General features: G+C 42.9%; 1 protein-coding gene across 1 annotated transcript in view; it reads right to left on the bottom strand.

Moving 5' to 3' along the window:
• Positions 1–19474, bottom strand: part of LOC100596498 (FANCD2 and FANCI associated nuclease 1) — a 33272-nt gene extending 13798 nt beyond the window's left edge. Inside the window, 14 exon segments of the mRNA XM_030814371.1 lie at positions 1508–1627; positions 3213–3321; positions 5579–5710; positions 9808–10041; positions 13375–13576; positions 15927–16067; positions 18256–18780; positions 18783–18806; positions 18809–18987; positions 18989–19074; positions 19076–19212; positions 19215–19322; positions 19325–19447; positions 19450–19474. Of these exon segments, the coding sequence (XP_030670231.1) occupies positions 1508–1627; positions 3213–3321; positions 5579–5710; positions 9808–10041; positions 13375–13576; positions 15927–16067; positions 18256–18780; positions 18783–18806; positions 18809–18987; positions 18989–19074; positions 19076–19212; positions 19215–19322; positions 19325–19447; positions 19450–19474 (2145 nt within the window).
• Positions 19475–21160: the final 1686 nt, after the last annotated feature.

Genomic DNA, 21160 nt, shown 5'->3' with positions numbered 1-21160 from the left:
CCATATTTTAGGGATGTTAAATTTATTTTACCACAATAAAAACATAAAAAGTGAAAGAAAAAATAAAAACCAAGAAATTGAAAATCAGTGAAGCCTCAGGCCATCCGGAGTTGAGTAGCTGAAAGGAATGAAGATGGGAGAACGAGACTCTGAAGGGCACCCTGTTCGCTGGCAGAAGACGGTGCCTGGCAGCGGCAGCCTGGCCTCGGAGAGGGAGGGCCCAGCTGGCTCCACCTCTGCCCTGGCCAGGCCTGGGCTGGCTGCAGGGCACTTTGCAGGAATAAGCACTCAGCTAGGAGATCCCTTCCCTGGAGACTGAGGTAAAGATGAAAGAACACTAATGAAATAACAAGAGCTATGGCCGGTAAGACCTCTGGAAACAGGTTAGGAGGAACTAGGCTTAGCTCAAATCTCAAAAATAAGCTCAGTGGCTTGTCTACCCCCTAGCAGAACTGTGAACGGAGGGAAAATCTGTACTCTCTTGAACTTTTATTTCATTGAAAGAAAGGTGACAGAAACACAAGCTTTCTCCTTCTGTATTTGGTTCTGGGTTACCAGATGCTTTCTCTTGCTATTTCAGCCTCAGTAAACACTGAGTGGTAAGGAAGCCCCACGCCCTCCTCCACGAGAGGAAATAGCTTTACTGGCTCTTTCCCTGATCGTTTAGGTAACGAGGCACTTTTTCAGTTTACGGCAATAAAAACAAGATGTCATATTTCCTATCCAGTGGTCATTTTTTTCCACCCCTACATCACCCTGATTCACTTAATGGGCCACTGAAAAAATCAAAAGCTCCCAGAGGCACAGTCCCCTCCATTCAACTCAAATGCAAGGCTGGAATAGACACAGGGAGGGGCCTGCTGGCGGCCACACAAAGAACCACTGTTGCTGCCTAGCTCAGAGGCACAGGCTCTGTGCCTCACCCTGCCTGGCTGCGGTGGCCACAGAATCCCTGTGCTTCCAAGTGCCCCAAGATCGCCACCACAGGGAGCACTGGTGCCTGCTCAAGGTCAAACAACGCTTCCCAATGGCAGAGCAAAACACCTCACAGAAGTACAAAGAGTCACGCATAAAGGACCTGCAATAAGACAGGGAAAGGAACGCTTTCTCGCCAATCTTTCTACCTAGAGACCCTGTGCCACAAATGAACGAAGTCACCATTTCCAAAACAAACACCTTCCTTGAAGGCATCTGCTGACGGCTGAGTCGTCTGACTCTCCCTCTCCCTTAATTCCTAGATCAATTCCTAAATCCCAGCACAGAGTCCACAGCCAGCCCATCTCGCCAATCAGCAAAGAGAAGACAAAAGCTTCCAGTCTCTATGCTCATGCTGTGCTGACATCCCTGGTATTCTTTTGGGGTTGGAAGAACACAGACAAAAGAAGAATGTTAACAAAAGAAATACATGTCCTAATTACATGTAGATTTTAAGGCATTAAGTTTGCCATATTTTAAAAGTTGATTCTAAAATGAAAAGGCGTTTCAGATATGTTTTGTTACTGAGTACCGGTTCCAGGCGCTTCAAGTGCTGGTGTAAATTAAGGGCCAGCCGATCCCACCATCGGCCTCTGCTGTCAGGACAATAAATTCTCTGAGACAAAAGGCTTTCAAGTTCTCTGACGGCCTCCTATTGCAACAATAACAAAGAAAGCTCATTAGATTCACAAAAAATCCAGCTGTAATGATATTCACAAGCCCATAGGATTGGCAAAGCCTGTTTATAATTCATATCTTTCCATTCCACAATGAGGCCAAGGACCCCGAACTGACAGGACAGGGACTTTGAGGTGCCTTCTGGAGTGGGCGTGAGTTCCCTAAGGCATCCTCACTTTTCACCTGGTCCCTGCCGGCTCGCACTGGGGTACAAACATCTGTGAGTGCTGCAGAATGTTCTCTGCAAACCAGTCAACCAGTGCAGAGTCGCACAGGGTCAAGTTCCAGGCAGCTGAGCACTGGTCACAGTTGGCAAACCCACATACTTCTGGGAACACAGCAGGTCACAGGACCAACTGCAAGAGGGATTTGGGGTGGGCAGGAAAGTAACGAGGGGTGTCCTCATACAAACACCCCACCTCAACAGGAACACTCTCTGGTCTAGATTATGTACAGACTGTTTGGTCATTCTGTTTGTTAATCTTCTGTGGCTCATGGATGTCTTTGTAATATGGAATGATTTACCCCAGAAAAATGCATATACCCCTATACACATGCAAGTTTGAGATTCACAGATTTCCCCAAAGCCCACCCATCACTCCCCTGGGATTCACAGACCCCAGGCCAAGAACCCAGCTTAGCACATCCTCTTTGTAAGATCCCATTTTCTTTTCTTCTTGTTTTGTATATCTATATTTTTGACCATGCCTGGTCTGGAGATAACATTTTCAATATAGAAATATCGAATACAACAAAAGTGAAATCTAGCAATTTCACAAAGTTTAGGATATGACAAATTTCTGATTTGTGATTATAAATTATCTCCAGACAATCTATGACAGCTGACAGGGAAGCATAAGGAAACGTGAGATTTCCCCCTCAGAGATTTCTGGGGACCTCCCAAGTCTCACAAGGAGTTCTGAAAGAGACTCAGGCTCAGGCTGCAGACCTGTGGGGCACCCTCCAGGATGGTGGCTGCCACCCCCAGGCCATCCTGGGACACAGATTCATCAACACACAAGCAAACAGAACAGCTGTCCATCTTCACCTATCTTCTCTCTACTAATCCAAGAGACAGCGGGCTGCCTATATTAAATATGCCCTCGTTGGCCAGGCACAGTGGCTCACACCTGTAATCCCAACACTTTAGGCCCCCACTGTCAAAGCATCAGAGGTCAAGGTGGGCAAATCATTTGAGCCTAGGAGTTCAAGACCAGCCTGAGCAACATGGTGAAATCTCACCTCTACTAAAAATACAAAAATTAGCTAGGCATGGTGGTACACGCCTGTAGTCCCAGCTACTCAAGAGGCTGAGGCGAGAGGATGACTTGAGCCTGGGAGGCAGAGGCTGCAGTGAGCCGAACCGTGACACTGCATCCCAGCCTAGGTGACAGAGTGGGACCCTGTCTCAAGAAGACAAAACAAAACAAATATGCCTCCATTATATTACTGTGTGCTAACCAAATAAGTAGGAAATGCTGAGAGCCCGACAGCTGTCCCTTCACATGTTAAATGCCGTCACATCAGTAATGGTGGGGGGCAGGGATCTGTGCTCTAACCTCATACATGTGAAGTCTCTGCAGTATTTCCACAAACCGAGACAAAATCCTTGTATAAATCCACCCAACAGTGAAACACCGCAGAAAGAGTGGTAAATCTTCGTGGCATCTAAAATGAAGACATATACCAGTAGTTTAATAATTTGGTTAATTTATTATAAGACAATAATAAGAAGTGACAAAGCAGACTGAATTCCTACCTTTTAAAAAGATATATTCTAAATACTTTCAGTTGTGTACAATTTTCTACACCACAAACCTACATTCTCACAGCCAGCTGCCACGTCCTAGGTCACTCAGACAGTGGAGTAAGATGAGAACTCGTCATTCTAAACCAAGGTCAGCAAACTCCAGCCCACAGCCATACCCAGGGCCTGCCACCTGATTTTCTATGTCCTGCAAACTAAGAATGGTTTTTACGTTTTTAAATTGTTAAAATAAATCCAAGAGAATAATACACTTTGGTATGCGAAAATTATATGAAACTGAAATTTCAATGTCCACAAATGAAGTTACCTGGAACACAGCCAGGCTCATTCATTTGCATATGTACTTCTTGTGGCTGCTTTTGCACTACAACAGCAGAGTAAAGTTGGTGCCAGAGACCACATCGCCTGCAAAGCCTAAAATATTCACTACGTGACCTTTTACAGAAGTTTATCAACCTCTGTTTATAGTAATCTAACTTCCTGTGATTTTTAGGTCAATATTATTTCTTTATAAATATACAGCTGACCCCTGGACAACATGGGTTTAAACTGCACACGTCCACGTATACGCGGATTTTCTTCTGCTTCTGCCACCCCTGAGACAGCAAGACCAAGCCCTCCTCTTTGTCCTCATCCTCAGCCTATTCATTGTAAAGACAACAAGGATGAAGACCTTCATGATGATCCACTTCCACTTAATGAACAGTAAGTATGTTTTCTCTTTCTTATGATTTTCTTTTCTTTTTTTTTTTTTTTTTTTTTTCCGAGACGGAGTCTCGCTTTGTCACCCAGGCTGGAGTACAGTGGTGCGATCTCAGCTCATTACAACCTCTGTCTCCCAAGTTCATGTGATTCTCCTGCTTCAGCCTTCCGAGGCTGGGATTACAGACACTCGCCACAACACCCAGCTAATTTTTGTATTTTTAGTAGAGATGAGGTTTCACTGTGTTGGCCAGGCTGGTCTCGAACTCCTGACCTCAAGTAATCCACTCACCTCTGCCTCCCAAAGTGCAGGGATTACAGGCATGAGCAACCAGGCCCAGCACCTTATGATTTTTTTTTTTTTTTGAGATGGAGTTTTGCTGGTTGCCCAGGCTGGAGTGCAATAGCATGATCTCAGCTCACCACAACCTCCGCCTCCTGGTTCAAGTGATTCTCCTGCCTCAGCCTCCCAAGTAGCTGGGATTACAGGCAGGCACCACCAGGCCTGGCTAATTTTGTATTTTTAGTAGAGATGAGGTGTCTCCATGTTGGTCAGGCTGGTCTCGGACTCCCGACCTCAGGTGATCTGCCAGCCTCGGCCTCCCAAAGTGCCGGGATTACAGGCATGAGCCACCGTGCCAGCCCCCTTATGATTTTCTTAATAACATATTATTTTCCCTAGCTTACTTTATTGTAAGAATACAGCATATAATACATATAACATATCCAATGTGTGTTAATTGACTGTGTAATCGGTAGGGCTTCCAGTCAACAGTAAGCTATTAATTAAGTAGTTGGGAAGTCAGATGTTACACACAGATTCTTGACTGTCTGAGGGGTCGGTACCCTAACCCCTGCATCATTCAAGGGTCAACTGTATATCCTAAATGATTTTTTCAAAGTGGCATCTGAAAATACTAATTTTTCTCATCACTATGTAACAACAAAGGAAAAAATGTCTTAACAAATATTGAAGATGTTTACCATTTTCAAACAAAATAAAAGATCATGTTCTGTGTACCTGGAACTCTGAAAGTTCGCTTGAGCTGTCTTTTGCAGAGTTTTTAACACCTACTTGAATTCCCTTCAGAAGAACACAACTACCATGCTTCCCACATCCGTCCTGCTGCTGGCTTCCCTCACGTTTCAGTTCAGCTCACCAGTACTCAGGGAGGCCAACACTCCTACAGATGGCATGCAACAAGCCAAGTATGGGGTTGGCATGTGTGTTGCCCAGGGATCTGAGTTATATCAAATTCACTTTAAACCTTCAGATATTTCCTTCTATTTCACACAGCACTTTCAGTCTAGGCAAAGCGGGTACAAAATTCAATTCCACAGCTGGTTTAACCACAGAGAAAAAGGAGTATATTCTTCATGAAGAAAACTACTGTAAGTGTTTGGAACAACTTGGTCAATGTATAAATTTTGGCAGACACCTAGAAAGACTCTCACCTCAGAGAAGGGTGGTTTTTCAGTCTGTTCCAATCCCTTTTTGCACACTGAGCGAGCTCCTTAGCTTCTTCCCAGTTCCCGTTGGCCATTGCGGAAGAAATGTCACTCAGCATGTGCGTGGCTGCTGCATATCTGGAGGAAAATGCCATCCAAGTTCCAAATAAGAATGAGCATTCCTATAGAATGACCCCATCCTAGCCACTAGATCTCACTCTGAAAGGTAAAAGTGTGTTTTTTAAAATATGAGGGCCACTTAAATTTTATTCTAGTAATAATTTATCTTAACTACATCACTGGAGTGGCCCAGAACTGATACAGAAAGCCGAACTAGAAAGATAACAATATTTATGCTGTATTACGTAACATGTTCCATTCTATAAATGTGATATGGATCAGCTCATCATTCCTGATTTTGGCACTCATCCATTCATTCATCCATTCACTCATTCAACAATATGACAGCAAACATGTAAGCGACGTCAGAATTATAGTCATTTAGAGTCAATTATAGTCAATTATAGTCATCAGTAGATCTGATAATCATTTACAATCAGAGCTAGCCAGAGGGATGCTGCCCAAGCTAAGAAGATTACCTGGAATATTTCAAAATAACTAAGGGATGCTCTTTGGGAGATGGCAATGCTGAAATGTTACAACACAACTTAGCTTAAGAAAGAATTTTTCATCGCTCCTTAGGTACCAAAAAACAAAGACATTTGACTAACAAATTCTGTTAACACTTTGAGTACATGTTCATTGTATTTTGGTCTCACATCTAAAAGAAAAGCATAAAGTACATAATATCATTATGTACAAACACTGTAAAGTACAAATAAAGAAATTGCCTCCAAATGTAAAAGTTTGCTCACAAATTCTTGGATCTAATTCTTTTATAATATGCTGCTCATTCAGTTCCATGGCTTCAAACATTGTCCATATGCCAGTGATTCTCAAAATGCTGACTTTTTCCAGGCCGGACCCATTCCCTGAGCTCCTGACTGCAAGTCCAATGCCACACACGACAGCTTCAACCAAATGGCTGAAGAGCACCCCACACACTGATGCCTCCAGCACCAACACCTCTCCCAATCCCCCTCACTGGATGACACCCCATCCAAGGCAAAACACCAGAGCCATCCTTGATCCACTCCTCGCCTTCTTGCCCACATCAGAATCAAGTCTTGTCTTTCTGCTTCCAAACTGCCTCACACACATTCACTTCTCTCCACTGCCACTACCACCAACCCAGTCCTGGCCACCCCCACATCTTAGCCACGGGTCTCCTGAGTTCCTCCAACTCAGCAAGCTCTTTCCTGCCTCAAGGCCTGTGCACATGCTATCTCGCGGCAGGGATGCAGGCACCCAGACCCTGACACGGCTACCTCATTCTCATCCTCAAGTCCCACTTCAAATGTCACCTCTCCTGGGCCACTCTGTCTATAAAGAACTGCTTTAGCCTGCCCCTCAATTATCACAGCACTTCTCACACACTTTAAATATTGGTTAATTTCTATCTCCCCAGGAAATATAGCCCCATGATGCCTGAGGCCCTCTCTTGTTCACTGCTACAACGTACCCTAACCAAGTCACATAAAAGGTACTCAACACTCATTTATACTGAATGAATGAGAAAAATTTTAAAAGGATAAATTATCTCAAGTACAGAGGTAGACAACACGGGTTTCCTGGCCAGGTATCACATTACCAGATATTGAATACTACTACCTTTCCAGAAGTCAATTAAATCCAGTTTCATTTACATCTTACTTAAGGCCCTCTGCTTAACCAAGGGAGTTTTCATTATTTTTAATATTTACAGCACACCTACTTTCTAGAAAGAATATGAGATGCCTTTTGAACTTGTCAACCATGGTTTTGTCACAGAACTTGGGTATAACAGTAATAATGACAATTAAAATAATAATGAACATGTAGTAGGCATTCCCCATAGCCCAGGCTTTAAGCACTTCCCATGCACCCCACACATGTCTGTAAGAATATACTATTATTCTCCCCATTTGACAGATGCAGAAACTGAGGCACGGGGTGGGTTCACAGTTCATTGGTATAGAAACTGGAACTTGGTTTCAGAGTATACATTCTCACAAGCCAGAAAATCATAAAGCTGGTAAAAACAAAAAAGGTAAAAAAGATATGAGACAACTGAAAACAGGGTAAGAATAAATAGTCTTATTAGAGATTTCAACTAAAAAAGTTATTCCAATTGAACACAAATAAGATACTGAGCTTCCTGTCAGCTAAGGTAAAATGGGCCAAAATCAGATTATACTGACACTGCTGTGATTCAAAAATTTCAGTAACTTACTTCTTGAAGCACCTGGCTTTCCTAGAAACACTTAAAGGACTTTCCTAAAAGCAAATATCAGAATCAATTTTGGTTAAATTTGAGTCAGAAATCCAAATCAAGAATCAAAAGTGACATTTTAGGAAATCCAAATTAATTTTTCTTATCAAAGATTTTTTTTTTTTTAAGGAAATCCAAATTTTTTTTCTGTAAGACCTACACTATTCTTTCTTATCAAAACCTGCTTTTTAATACTGTAATCCCATTATTTGGCATCTATTATTATTTTTAATTAACATAAAGTTGCACATATTTATGTGGCACAGTGTGATATTTCAATGCATGTATACAATGTATAATGATCAAATTAGGGTAATTAGCATATCCAACACCTCAAACTTTTTTGAAAATGTTTTAGAGACGAGGTCTCATTATGTTGCCCAGGCTAGTCCCGAATTTCTGGACTCAAGTGACCCTCCTGCCCCAGCCTCCCCAGTAGCTAGAAATATACGCATGTGTTGCCATACCAGGCATCACCTCAAACATTTATCATTTCTTTGTGTTGGGAATATTCCAAATCCATTCTTCTATTTAAAAATATATAATAAACTGTTGTTAATTATAGTCATCCTACACTGCTACAGAACAACAGAACTTATTCCTTCTATCTAGCTGCACTTTTGTATCTGTTAACCAACCTTTCCCTGTCCCCCTTCCCCTCCCAGCCTCTGGTAACCACTATTCTACTCTACTTCTGTGAGATCCACTTTTTTACCTCTCACATATGAGTGAGAACATGCAGTATTTGTCTTTCTGCGCCTGGCTTATTTCACGTAACATAATGTCCTCTGAGCTCATCCATGTTGCCACCATGGAGAATTTCATTCTTTTTTATGGCTGAATAGTATTCCATTGTGTATATGTACCACATTTTCTTTATCCATTCATCCACTGATGGACACTTAGGTTGACTCCCTATCTTGGCTATTGTGAATAGACTGCAATAAACATGGGAGTACAAATATCTCTTCAATATACCGATTTCTTTTCCTTTGGATATATACCCAGTAGTGGGATTGCTGGATCACATGGTAGTTCTACTTTTAGTTCAAAAACTACTTTTATTGGACAAACCAAATTTTCACTAAATCCATGTGCCAATATAAATTAGTGAAAAATTCTAATTTATCATCTGTATATCTAATTATCATATGTATGATATACAATATACAAGTTATTAATAGCTTTACCTAAAGTGTTACTAATAAGAAAATATTCATCGTCAGTCTTGTTCATGCCAACAACATATTCATAAACCAAGTTGATTAAAATGTCTGTGTCAAAAAAATACAGGCCGAGGGCGGTGGCTCACGCCTATAATCCCAGCACTTTGGGAGGCCAAGATGGGTGGATTGCTTGAGTCCAGGAGTTTGAGACCAGCCTGGGCAACATGGTGAAACCCTATCTCTACCAAAAAAATACAAAAATTAGCTGAGTGTGGTGGCATGTGCCTGTGGTCCCAGCTACTTGGGAGGCTGAGGTGGGAGGATCACTTGGGCCCAGGAGGTCAAGGCTACAGTGAGCTGTGATCATGCCACCGCACTCCAGCCTGGGCGAAATCCTGTCTCAAATTAAAACAAACAAACAAAAAATACTCCCTTCCAAAGGTACTTGGAAACATAAACCAGAGAAAGTTTTTGTAGTGTTAACTCAAAATTCCTTGGATTTTGGCAACCATAATCTCAGCACACTTCTACATTTTCCCTATGGTCATAGAAATGTATACAAGTGGGGCAAAAAAAGATTAAAAACTGTTTTGGCTGTGGACTTAATGTTTCTATTTTGGCTGGAAAAAAATAATAAAACCTTTTACTAAATCGCGAAATATACACATAGACATTATAGTGAGCTAACATCATCTTACCTGATAAGATCATCTCTGTCTTGGAAGATGTGGGTTTTCCGATTGATGATGTAACTAGGATACTCCATTCGGCCGAGGTTGACCAACAGGACCGTTGAAAGCTGTCCCTGACCTCCACAAGCGGCGTCTTCATCTTCCATTGAGTCGGTCAACGAAAACAGTAGCAAGATCCGGGAAAACACAGCCCTGGGACCTTTACAGATTCGTACTGACTGTCCAGCCAGGGCTTTGGCTCTGAAAAATGTACAATGTAGAAATAACTTTCAACTTTTTAAGCATTTGGAAGTCAGATTTTACAAATTATTTTCATCTAAAATAAAGAGAAATGACATTCACTATTTTAAACACTGGAGCATTACTTAACTGCTCTGGGGCTGAGAGCTCACCCAGGGATACACAGGAGTAAATGAATGTACATTTCCAAATGGTTCCACACATGGTTTGGCTCCATACAAGTGCTTCCTTCCTTGGCCGCACAGTAGGTTGGGGTTTACCCTGGTCATGAGTGCTTCAAATACCAGGAAAACTTTCAGAAAAGCATTGCCTAGTCAACATGAAGCAATTCTCAATTTTTTATTCAAGTGATGATTTAGATTAAATAATGGTATTTCTTTAAAATTTCATTATCAAAGGCTCCGGGTAAAACATCAGATTTTGTGTACCAAGATGTGGTGCAAATGTATACACCAAAGTTTGGTGCTGTTCTCCAGTGCAGCAGTCAACGCTTTTGGCACCAAGGAGTAGTTTCATGGAAGAGAATTTTTCCATGGACTGGGGTTGAGGGAGGTGTTTCAGGATGAAACTGTTCCACTTCAGATCATCAGGCAATAGATTCTCATAAGGAATGCACAACCTAGATCCCTCGCATGCGCAGTTCACAATAGGGTTCACACTCCTATGAGAATCTAATGCCACTGCTGATCTGACAGGAGGCAAAGCTCAGGCGGTCATGCTCTCTGGCACACTGCTCACCTTCTGCTGTGTGGCCCAGTTCCTAACAGGCAATGGACAGTTGTCGGTCTAAGGCCTGGGGGTTGCAGACCCCTTCTCTAGTGTACAGAATGGTCCAGCAGCATCTCTATTCTAGGATAACACTGGAGTGAATTCAGTTCAACTCTGGATGTCTGCAAGGTGGGCTTGGAGGTCTAAATTAAATCCAGGACCATGTGGGCCCTCTGACTGTAGCAGCTTAGACACCATCAGAAGCAGAGTTTTTCAACTTCAGCACTATTGACATTTAGGCTAGACAATTCTTTGTTGTCAGGGGCTGTCCTGTAAATTATAGGATGCTCAGCAGTGTCCTGTCCCTGGCCTCTAGTCACTAGATGCCATTAGCTTCACCAGCTCCCGTACTGACAACCAAAAATGTCTCCAGATGATGCCAGATGCCCCCAGTTGAGAACCACTCAGCTAGTGAAAGATGTCACACCCTCCTGGTACAGAAGCTATTAAACCAAAAGCAGCACTGCATCCCAGAGGGTGTGGGAGAGATGAGTGCCACCATCATGGAGTTGAAGGGGAAGGGGTGGGATTCCTATCACACCACCACTGAACTGAGAGCCACTCATCTACAGACTGCCCCAAAGTACCCACTTCATCCACCTCCACACAGAGTCCCGGGGATGCCCCCAGTGGACACAGCCTCCAGCCTGCAAAAGGAAGCATTAAACACAGAAAACTAAGCAGTGACTCCTGCGAGGATTAAGAAAGCATAAATAATGTGCCTTTTTCTGTAATAATGTGCCTTTTTCTGTTTCTTTATTATAACAGCAGAGTAAGAGCACCAGGCACTGCCCTAGCATGGGGCTGGCAGGGACTCTGAAATTGCACTGCTGGGCTTTACCATCAGAATGAAGAAATAAAGGACAACCTTAAAGGACGGTGGTTTTTACTAGAACTAAAACAGCCTTGAGGATTCTATTTTCCTACAAGTCCAAAGTCAGTGATAAAATATGTTCATCTTATTTATCTGTTCTATGCTAAGTGCATATACCAAGAAAGGGTTGCTATTTATTTTTTTTTTTTTTGAGATGGAGTCTCACTCTGTCACCCAGGCTGGTGTGTAGTGGCATGATCTCAGCTCACTGCAACCTCTACCCCCCAGGTTCAGGCAATTCTCCTGACTCAGCCTCCCGAGTAGCTGGGATTACAGGCACCTGCCACCACTCCAGGCTAATTTTTGTATTTTTAGTAGAGATGGGGTTTCACCATATTGGCCAGGCTGGTCTTGAACTCCTGATCTTGTGATCCACCCGCCTAAGCCTCCCAAAGTGCTGGGATTACAGGTGTGAGCCACTGTGCCCAGCCAGAGGGTGGCTAAATTTAATGTTTACTTGCCTATAAAATGTTACATACAGGCCGGGCGCGGTGGTTTACGCTTGTAATCCCAGCACTTTGGGAGGCCAAGGCGGGTGGATCACGAGGTCAGGAGATCGAGACCACGGTGAAACCCCGTCTCTACTAAAAATACAAAAAAATTAGCCAGGCGTGGTGGCAGGTGCCTGTAGTCCCAGCTACTCGGACAGGCTGAGGCAGGAGAATGGCGTGAACCCAGGAGGCGGAGCTTGCAGTGAGCCAAGACTGCGCCACTGCACTCCAGCCTGGGCGACAAAGCGAGACTCCGTCTCAAAAAAAAAAAAAAAGTTACATATAAGGTTAAAATCAAATACTTAAGAAATACAATTAGATAAAGAAACGACTTAGAAGACATTTAACATACCACACAGATGAAGATTCTATACTTCTCAAGTCAATTAATTACAAATATGTAATTTATTAAAGTACTTTTTAAAAATCTATAATACAAGCTTTTTTCAAGCGTTGGTATTGATATTTTACTTAATGTCTGCCTTATTATACCTATGTTTCATTAAAGATTAGTATTTATAGCACCTCTCCAACAAGGATGGGCTCACAACAACTGAAATATACAAAATAAATATATAAAATAAATAACAACATCATTTTAAAGTGTTTTCAAAAACATCCTCTCATTTCATCCTCGACTCCACAGTAGTGAATTCCCAGACTAAAGTTGATATAGTTTGATTATATAAATAACGTGGGCAAAAGAAATCAATTCTAAAAGTTTTTGTAATTTTCAACAGAAACAGGTAAAGGGCTTCTCAAAGACAAAAGAAGCCACTCACAGTTTTTGGTAAACTGTTACATTTAAACTCAGGAAATCTTGCACATTAAGACTGCCTGATTATACTTTGTTTAGTAAACAAAAACTTTACTAAAATAAAAATTTGACTGAATAGTTTACCCTAAAATCCCATAAGAATCACTTAAAACTGTATTTTTCTCGGAAAATAAAATACCATAATTTACCAAAGGCCTTCCGATTTTTCTTGGTCCTGGAAATCAGTATGGTGTTATGACAAAAATTTTGAATAATAACCCAAGAAAGAATCCAGGCTATTGCAATTAAGGCTTTTCCAGCCTTCTCAATCTAATCACAACTGAAATAAACAATTACAGTTCAATCAAGTATAAAATCTACTATAAGTTAATATGCACTATCAACATTTTAAATGTTTTTACTGTAACAATAGCCAACAAAACCTTTTTAAAATCACTGCACCAATTCCAGGCTTATTCTTGCCCCAAGTGCAGACTGAACGCTGTTTGGCCAATTTGAGAAAGGCGTCCACCAGCTGCTGTTTCTGTCCATTGGGATTCACCAAGTGGAAGGTCTTGGCCAGGGATTTTAGTTCAGGAGCAGAAAGGAGTTCAAGCACTTCAGAGAGTTCTTGCAACTCAGATTCTGAAATGGTTTAAAAAAAAAAAAGTTTTTTTAGATTTTACTATTTTCTAGCTTTATTTACCTTAGTTAGATGAAAATGAAATGCTACTAAGAAAATTTTAATTAGTTGGCCAAACCAATCATTAAATGTGGAATTATTAACATGGTATTATTAACGTATTAATAACACTATTATTATATCTCTTAAAAGTTATCGAATAATAGAATTTCTCACTAAAATCTAAAGGAAAATTTGACTAAAATAAAGACACACGTGGATAGCCATTATGGTTTGGGCATCTCAACACCTGCTTGGAATATATGCTCCCTGCCTTTCTCATCACAAAACCCCTACAAAATGGGACCTCTCAAACCAGGTCAGAGAGAACTGATCATCAGCCCTCTTCTTCCCACAAGCCTCTCCTGCTCACTCGGCATTCGTGAGCCTGTTCAGCTACTGTGGGCCCCGACACCAACCTTGGCCTAGGAATTTGGCTCAGTCAGACCTCGCTGGTTTTTGCCTTCAAGGCTTCACAAGTTTAGGGCAGTGCCTTCTTCCTCCAGTGAGCAAATATTTATTGGGTGTACACAGTCAGCCTGGTAATATTCTAAGGCCCCAGGCATGCTACAGTGAAAGAAATCCCATCCACAGGAGCTAGCCTCCCAGCGTAACAATTAAATGAATAGGCATATTTATCAGGTGGTAATAACCGCTCTAAAGAAAAACACAACTTAGGAGGCAAACTGAAGCTGGCAGGAGGCTGGCTGTATTTCACACAGTAGTCAGGCAAACCTTTGACAAGGCGACACCAGGCAGAGGGGAAGGAAAGGAGAACTATGCCGTGTGGCCACGTGGTGGAAACTGACCTGGGTGGAGGGGAAAGTCAGTCCAAGGCTCTGAGACAGGAATGCACTCATCCTGGTGAAGAACACTGAGGGCTGGGTGGCCGTGGCAGAAAGTGAGAGGGACAGCCAGAGCCAGGTCCCATGGGGCTGGAGCATGGATGGGACTTGCACTTGACTGAGTGCCACAGTGAGCCACTAGGATCCTGGTTTTGTTGCTCATTTGAAGGTAAGTCAAGGCTCACCTGCAGCAGTCACCTGGCATGCCTGTCAGACATATGAATTTACAGAATCTGCACCACATTTTCCAAGTCAGGTGGGGACTGAGTATCAAGTTCCCAGGTGACCCTGCTGGCACTGATGTGTGGGAAGCGCTGCTCTGCAGAGGGTCCTGTGTCCCACCACTAACCACTCACATCCAAGCTCCTTCACTGAGCTTTTATGCCTCTCCCGAAACTTTCCCCATACCACCCCATCCAGCCCCACCCTAACACACTTACTGCTCACTTCGCTTCATCCCCACTTACTGCTCCCCACAATAAACTCTGCCCCAAAGAAACCATCTGGCTGATTTGCTTATTTTGGTCTAAAATGTCAGCAACTTGAACCCAAGGCTCACATTTCCCTTTCCTAATACAGTACAATTTTGTACCCCATACATAGGTACTTGACGAATGCTACTGACAAGACAACGAAAGGTATCACTGCAGAAGATAGACTCTCCTTAGTGTTCACATAGGCTTAAAGCAATTCAACAATGCTTAAGGCAATCAACGTAATCGAAGAGCTGTATGTGTGTGCATGCGGGGCAGATGAAGTTTTTAGAGGCAATAAGGGTTGCAAACAACCAGCTTTATTCTATCATAAAGAGGACTCTGAGTAAGATAAGTCAAGCTCTTGCTGGAAGGAGACTGCCAAGAAGGGATGTATCCATTTTTTTTGAGACGGGAGTTTCACCCTGGTTGCCCAGGCTGGAATGCAATGGTGCAATCTCAGCTCACCGCAACCTCCGCCTCCCGGGTTCAAGTGATTCTCCTGCCTCAGCCTCCCAAATAGCTGGGATTACAAGCATGCGCCACCACATCTAATTTTGTATTTTTAGTAGAGATGGGGTTTCTCCATGTTGGTCAGGCTGGTCTCGAACCCCCAACCTCAGGTGATCCACCCGCCTCGGCCTCCCAAATTGCTGGGATTACAGGCATGAGCCACCGTGCCCGGCTGGGATGTATTTCTTCTGTGGCACACACCCACATGTCTATCCCCAGGTGACTTTCGTTCTAAACCTGCCACAGTCAAGAAAACAGCAGCAGACCATCTCTCATTATTCTAGTATTCCTAACTCAGGCTAAGAATGGCTTTAGCATCACATGAATAATTTGTTGTCCTAAGATTAAAAATTCAATTAAAAAACAGTTAAGTTACCAAGCACCACCCCAGGGAGGGCACCATAATAATACTGCCACCCTTCTGCAGAAGCTCAGTTCTTCAGATCATATTTTCATTTCACGTCTCCTTCTACTAGTCATACCTGTCTGCAGAAAGCCTGCATTCTTCAATTCTTCAATCACAGGTGTTAAGTCTGAGGCAATCTCTTCATATTCTAATTTAGTCATCTTAATCCAGCTTAATTTACGTTGAAAGAGCCTTACATATAACTTCTGACCAGTAGCTGCAATAAAGTTAAGAAAACGGTGAAAATCACTACATTTACCTTTTAAACCTAAGGTGAATAAATGTACTATTTAGAAATACACATACGCTTACTGTATGTATAAGGCCATCATTTTACGGAATAAACCATTTTGAAAGTACATTTAAAAATTTCCTAACAATTATTGGTCATTTTAAAACTTCTAAAATCAAGTTCCCCATTTTCTAGCCATCAACATTTCTACTCCCTCAGAAAAGCCCTACCCAGAATTCTTGTTTTGTTCTCTGCTCTTAGCTTAATATGCATTATTCTGATTTGATTGAAAATAATCTGAAATAATTTTCCAAAAAAAATGTCTAGCTTCAGTAGGGCAGTCCTCTCTAACCCAGCAATCTTGACCAAGCTTCTTAATTAACCTGTTTGGTCTCAATCTCCCTATTACCCAAATTATCTTTAAATTTCGGCCAACTCTAAAATGGCTTAATTGTATTTTGAAAATTTCCAACATTTATTTTCCTTTCTTCTTTAAAAAGGCAAAATTGACCTGTCATGATGGCTCATGCTGGTGGGTTTTTTTTGTTTTTTGTTTTTTTGAGATGGAGTTTTGCTCTTGTTGCCCAGGCTGGGGTGCAATGGTGCAGTCTCAGCTAACTGCAACTTCTGCCTCCCGGGTTCAAGCAATTCTCCTGCCTCAGCCTCCCAAGTAGCTGGGATTACAGGCACCCACCACCATGCCCAGCTAATTTTTGTATTTTCAGTAGAGACAGGGTTTCACCATGTTGGTCAGGCTAGTCTCGAACTCCTGACCTCAGGCCATCTGCCCACCTCGGCCTCCCAAAGTGCTGGGATTACAGGCATGAGCCACCACACCCAGCCTACGGCTCATGCTTGTAATCCCAGCGCTTTGGGAGGCTGAGGCAGGAGGATTGCTTGGGACCAAGAATTCGAGGTCACAGTGAGCTATGATTACACCACTGCACTTCAGCCTGGGTGACAGACAGAAATCCTGTCTCTAAAGGAACTTAAAAATAAAAAAATAAAAAGGCAAAAACAATTATCAGTAATTATTTCTACACACCAACAGATTGTACATGATTCTCCTTGGAGTGCAAGACACATGCATATGCAGAACTTGCACTAGGAAAACTGTTCCTATTTCTCAATTACATGGAATTACAGAGCCACCAATCACTGAAATACTCGCAGGAATGCAATCAGCACCCAACCAAAGATCTGTGACTAGTTTGGATAGAAAAGCCAATGTGCTATTACGTCCATCTTCTGGTGAGAATAGCAAAAGTAGAGATGGAAGTGGATACTACACATAGCTGTGCCCAGAGAAGTATTGCTCACATGTTAAAAAGTAACACAAGAAATACCATAATTCCACTGTGCGAATTTAAAACAGAAGTCCTTCTCTTGAACATCAATAGTAATGTTCAGGATTTTCTCTTTTTTATCTACTGAGGAGTCGCACATGGCCGCATTTTACTGAAGGACAGTGTGACTACCATGTTTTTTCCTGCCCTCAGGGACATGGTTCCACAGAGCCATCATGGCCCTCTGAATAACACCGTAAAGACACAAAGGTGGCTTTTACTACAAACCTGCACTGCTGGCTTGGAGCCACCCCTGGCTGCCAAGGACTTGAGGCATAGACTAATATTTTTAATGTACCAATTTCAGCTTGAAAGTTTCCATTTCCTCCACACCCTCTTTAAAAGGAACAGTCCATGAATCTAAAATGTTGTTGGGAGAAAGAAAATATGCTCAGGTTGGTTTGTTTTTCCTGTATTGTATTTTATTCTACTTTCATCTTTGAGGAACAACAAAACCTAATGAAAGGCCTGATTACACACTCAAAATGCAAAGTATGCTTTTCTAAGTCACATTATATTGTTTTTTAATCTGGAAAAGGTTGTTTCTTAACTATCAAATGCACCTATAAAAGAAAAACAGCTGCTTCCAATGTAACCAAAGTTCAGCAGGAGTAAACATCACCCAGGACAAAATCTTGTCTCTTTTCCATGCATCCCTCTCAATAAAACCTTCCAGTATGCTCCGACTCCCATGAACACTCCCACAGGGTACTCACAACACCACAGTGACTCCTTGCGGTCACTAGATTACTGCCCATCACATCATGCCCCAATCAGAGCAGCAAAAGGGGAACGAAAACTTGAAAACAAACACAGGCATAAGATACCTGATAACTGATAAAATTTAGTTACAATTCCCTTCTCCTGCTCATCAAAGAGCATCATATCATCTTCATTCTCAAGTACAGCTTTTAGCACCACAAGGAAACTCCGAAGGTAGTAAGGATGACCGGTTGTTTGACCAGGACCATTAGAGCTTGACCCCTGCTCCAAAGGAATGCTGCGAGGGATATCATTGTTTAAGCAACTGTCATCCTGCAGAGGAGCCTCTTGGATGTTACTCCATGCAGAAGCATCATTTGCAGAACTATGAGATTTTGCCTCTGAATCTGACAGCTGTATTTTAGCTTCTGAAGCAACAGTCATTTTTACTTCTTCACAATGACATGCCTCACGTTTTTCAACCACTTCTTTGATACACTCTTGCTTTACAACACTGTCTTCCGAAGTAGACTTTAATGTATTCCTAAGAGTGAAATCTGGTGAGAATAACACGATCGCATTATCTGAGAAGCCAGGGTGAGGGCTGATTTCTCACATTCCGGTAGCCTTTTGGCTTTCGGCTTCCATTATTTACTTCCTCTTACCATATGTTCAGAATACACTCTAGAGAATCACATTTAAACACGTTTTCTTTTTGAGAACTGTTCTCCAAAATTTGATCCTCGTCCTCAATTTCTGAAGAGTTATCAACCAGACTCTTATCAACTGTGGCTTTGGAACTCTGTGGACTAGGACCGGCAAATTCTTCATCCTTATCTATTGATTTTTAGCCTTTACGTATTTCTGGACAATTTAGATGCTAGGCTTCCCAAACAAATGACTTTCACACTACGATTTCTCAGCTCATCTTGATTTTGCACCCCACATCATCATTACTTTAAAGTAGGGACTGGTCTTCTGCTTTATGTCCCTTTTTGCTGAATCACTTTGGCCAGGGGTTAAATTTGTCTTTGGTGGTGGTGACTTCTTTGATGTTACATCTTCTAAGGTAACACTGGTTAATCTACCGTAGACACATTTGAATTTATTAAGCCAACCTGCCCTGGATCCACTTGAACGAAGTCATTGTTAGTACACATTTCATCAAGGTGCCGGTTTAAGTCATATCTAGCACCATTTTACTGCAAACGGGGCAGGCAAGTCTAGCAGGTGGTGCATTGTTAAAACACGAAATAATAGAATTAGATGCTTTTTTCTTATTCTTGCTGATTGATAAGCTTCTACGAGGCCTTTTTTGTCAGGAGGTTTCCCTTCCGACATCATGAGTATTAGAAAAACTGGATGTTCTGAGCAATAAAACACAGGATATTTAAGGTGAAAGATAGCAATGGTTTACTTTACTTCTTGACTTGAAATCACCAGAAGTGGGATTCTATATGACCTCATGTTATTCGTCTAGACAATTTCTTCTTCCTACAAGAAGAAACACATATAAATTAAAAATATTTTTATGAATTCAGCAAGGGGAAAAGCGAACTCTGAAACGTGAAAGAGCAAGGCTCCTGTAATGAAGAGACAACCCTGAGCGTGAGACAGACCAAGCCCCTCCGACAAGCTCTGTACGCGATCTTAGTGTCCCCCACCATAAAATGACAGAGCTGGGCTTGCAAAGGTAATTTCTAGGACATCTTTAAGACCTAAAACTATCCGTTTCTAAAAAGGGACAATTTGACCACTTCAGACCCTTTATAAGACCACTGTATGAGTAACTTTTTCTGAGTGAGATGGAGACTATCAGCGCGTGGCCCAGGGCAATGCCCGCCCCATACGCCCGCGCAGATGAAACGCCCCAGCCGCGGGCAGCTGCGCCCGCGCCGCTGCCACCACCGCGGCTTCTGCTGCGGAGCAGAGGCCCCGGCCAGTACGGCAGGCGCTGCGGGGCCAAGGCCGCGCACCTGGACGCGCACCTGGGCCACGCGACTGAGCCCGAGCCACTCACCCTGCTACCTCGGGCCTGGCTGCCCTCGCGTCCTCCTTCCCTCGGTGCCCTGTCACCCAAGATCCCCGCCTATCACTCGCACCTCCCACCTGGCTCCGCGCGCCGCCGCTTCCAGGCATTCCCAGCCGATCCCCGCGTCTAGCGTCCACAGGCTTAGCAAGTGGAGGCTCGAGTGATCGATCTCCTTTCCTATCCAAGTTAAAGGCTCCCGTACGTAGGTGGCCAAGGCAGGCTGAGCCCTGGAGCGGAAACGGGCACCTCCTTCTTTTCCCACCCGCAGAGGCAGGCGCCTGTGCGCCCCGCACGCCCCGCAGGCCTTCTCTGCGGCTGTGCACTCTGAGACTCCTCTCCCTATCGGTGAGAAAGGCGAGCAAGCTAAACGTGTTTGCTGGGGAGCATTCAGTGTCAAAATGAGCAAACAGTCTCCCGCGGGGGGGGGGGGGGGCGGAAGACAGGCGACTTCTGCAACCAACACGCGGAACTCTACTTAAGCTGACTCCTGCGAATAAGCGAGAGGGAGTTTCAGTTGGAAAACCACTGAGCTGGGTTTTCCAAAAGATAGTACTAATCACCGGTTATCTGATACCCTTGAAATAATAAAATCAAGAACCAAGAAATAAAATGTAGCATTAGGAAGTGATGCGTCCTGAGTATTTATGACTTCTGTTTTTAATGTAATTTATTTGTAAATTATATGATTATTTAACTTTTAATATGGCTGTGTTTAACAGCTGAATTTTTTTTTTTTTTTTTTTTTTGAGATGGAGTCTCGCTCTGTCACCCAGGCTGGAGTGCAGGGGCGCGATCTCAGCTCACTGCAAGCTCCACCTCCCGGTTCACTCCATTCTCCTGCCTCAGCCTCCTGAGTAGCTGGACTACAGGCGCCCGCCACCACCCCAGCTAATTTTTTGTATTTTTAGTAGAGACGGGATTTCGCCGTGTTAGCCAGGATGATCTCGATTTCCTGACTCTTGATCCGCCCGCCTCGGCCTCCCAAAGTGCTGGGATTA

Source organism: Nomascus leucogenys, chromosome 6 (assembly GCF_006542625.1).
Source record: "Nomascus leucogenys isolate Asia chromosome 6, Asia_NLE_v1, whole genome shotgun sequence".
NCBI classification, from domain to species: domain Eukaryota; kingdom Metazoa; phylum Chordata; class Mammalia; order Primates; family Hylobatidae; genus Nomascus; species Nomascus leucogenys.
Note: the sequence above shows the minus strand (reverse complement) of the source record. Positions and strands in the feature narration are given on the sequence as shown.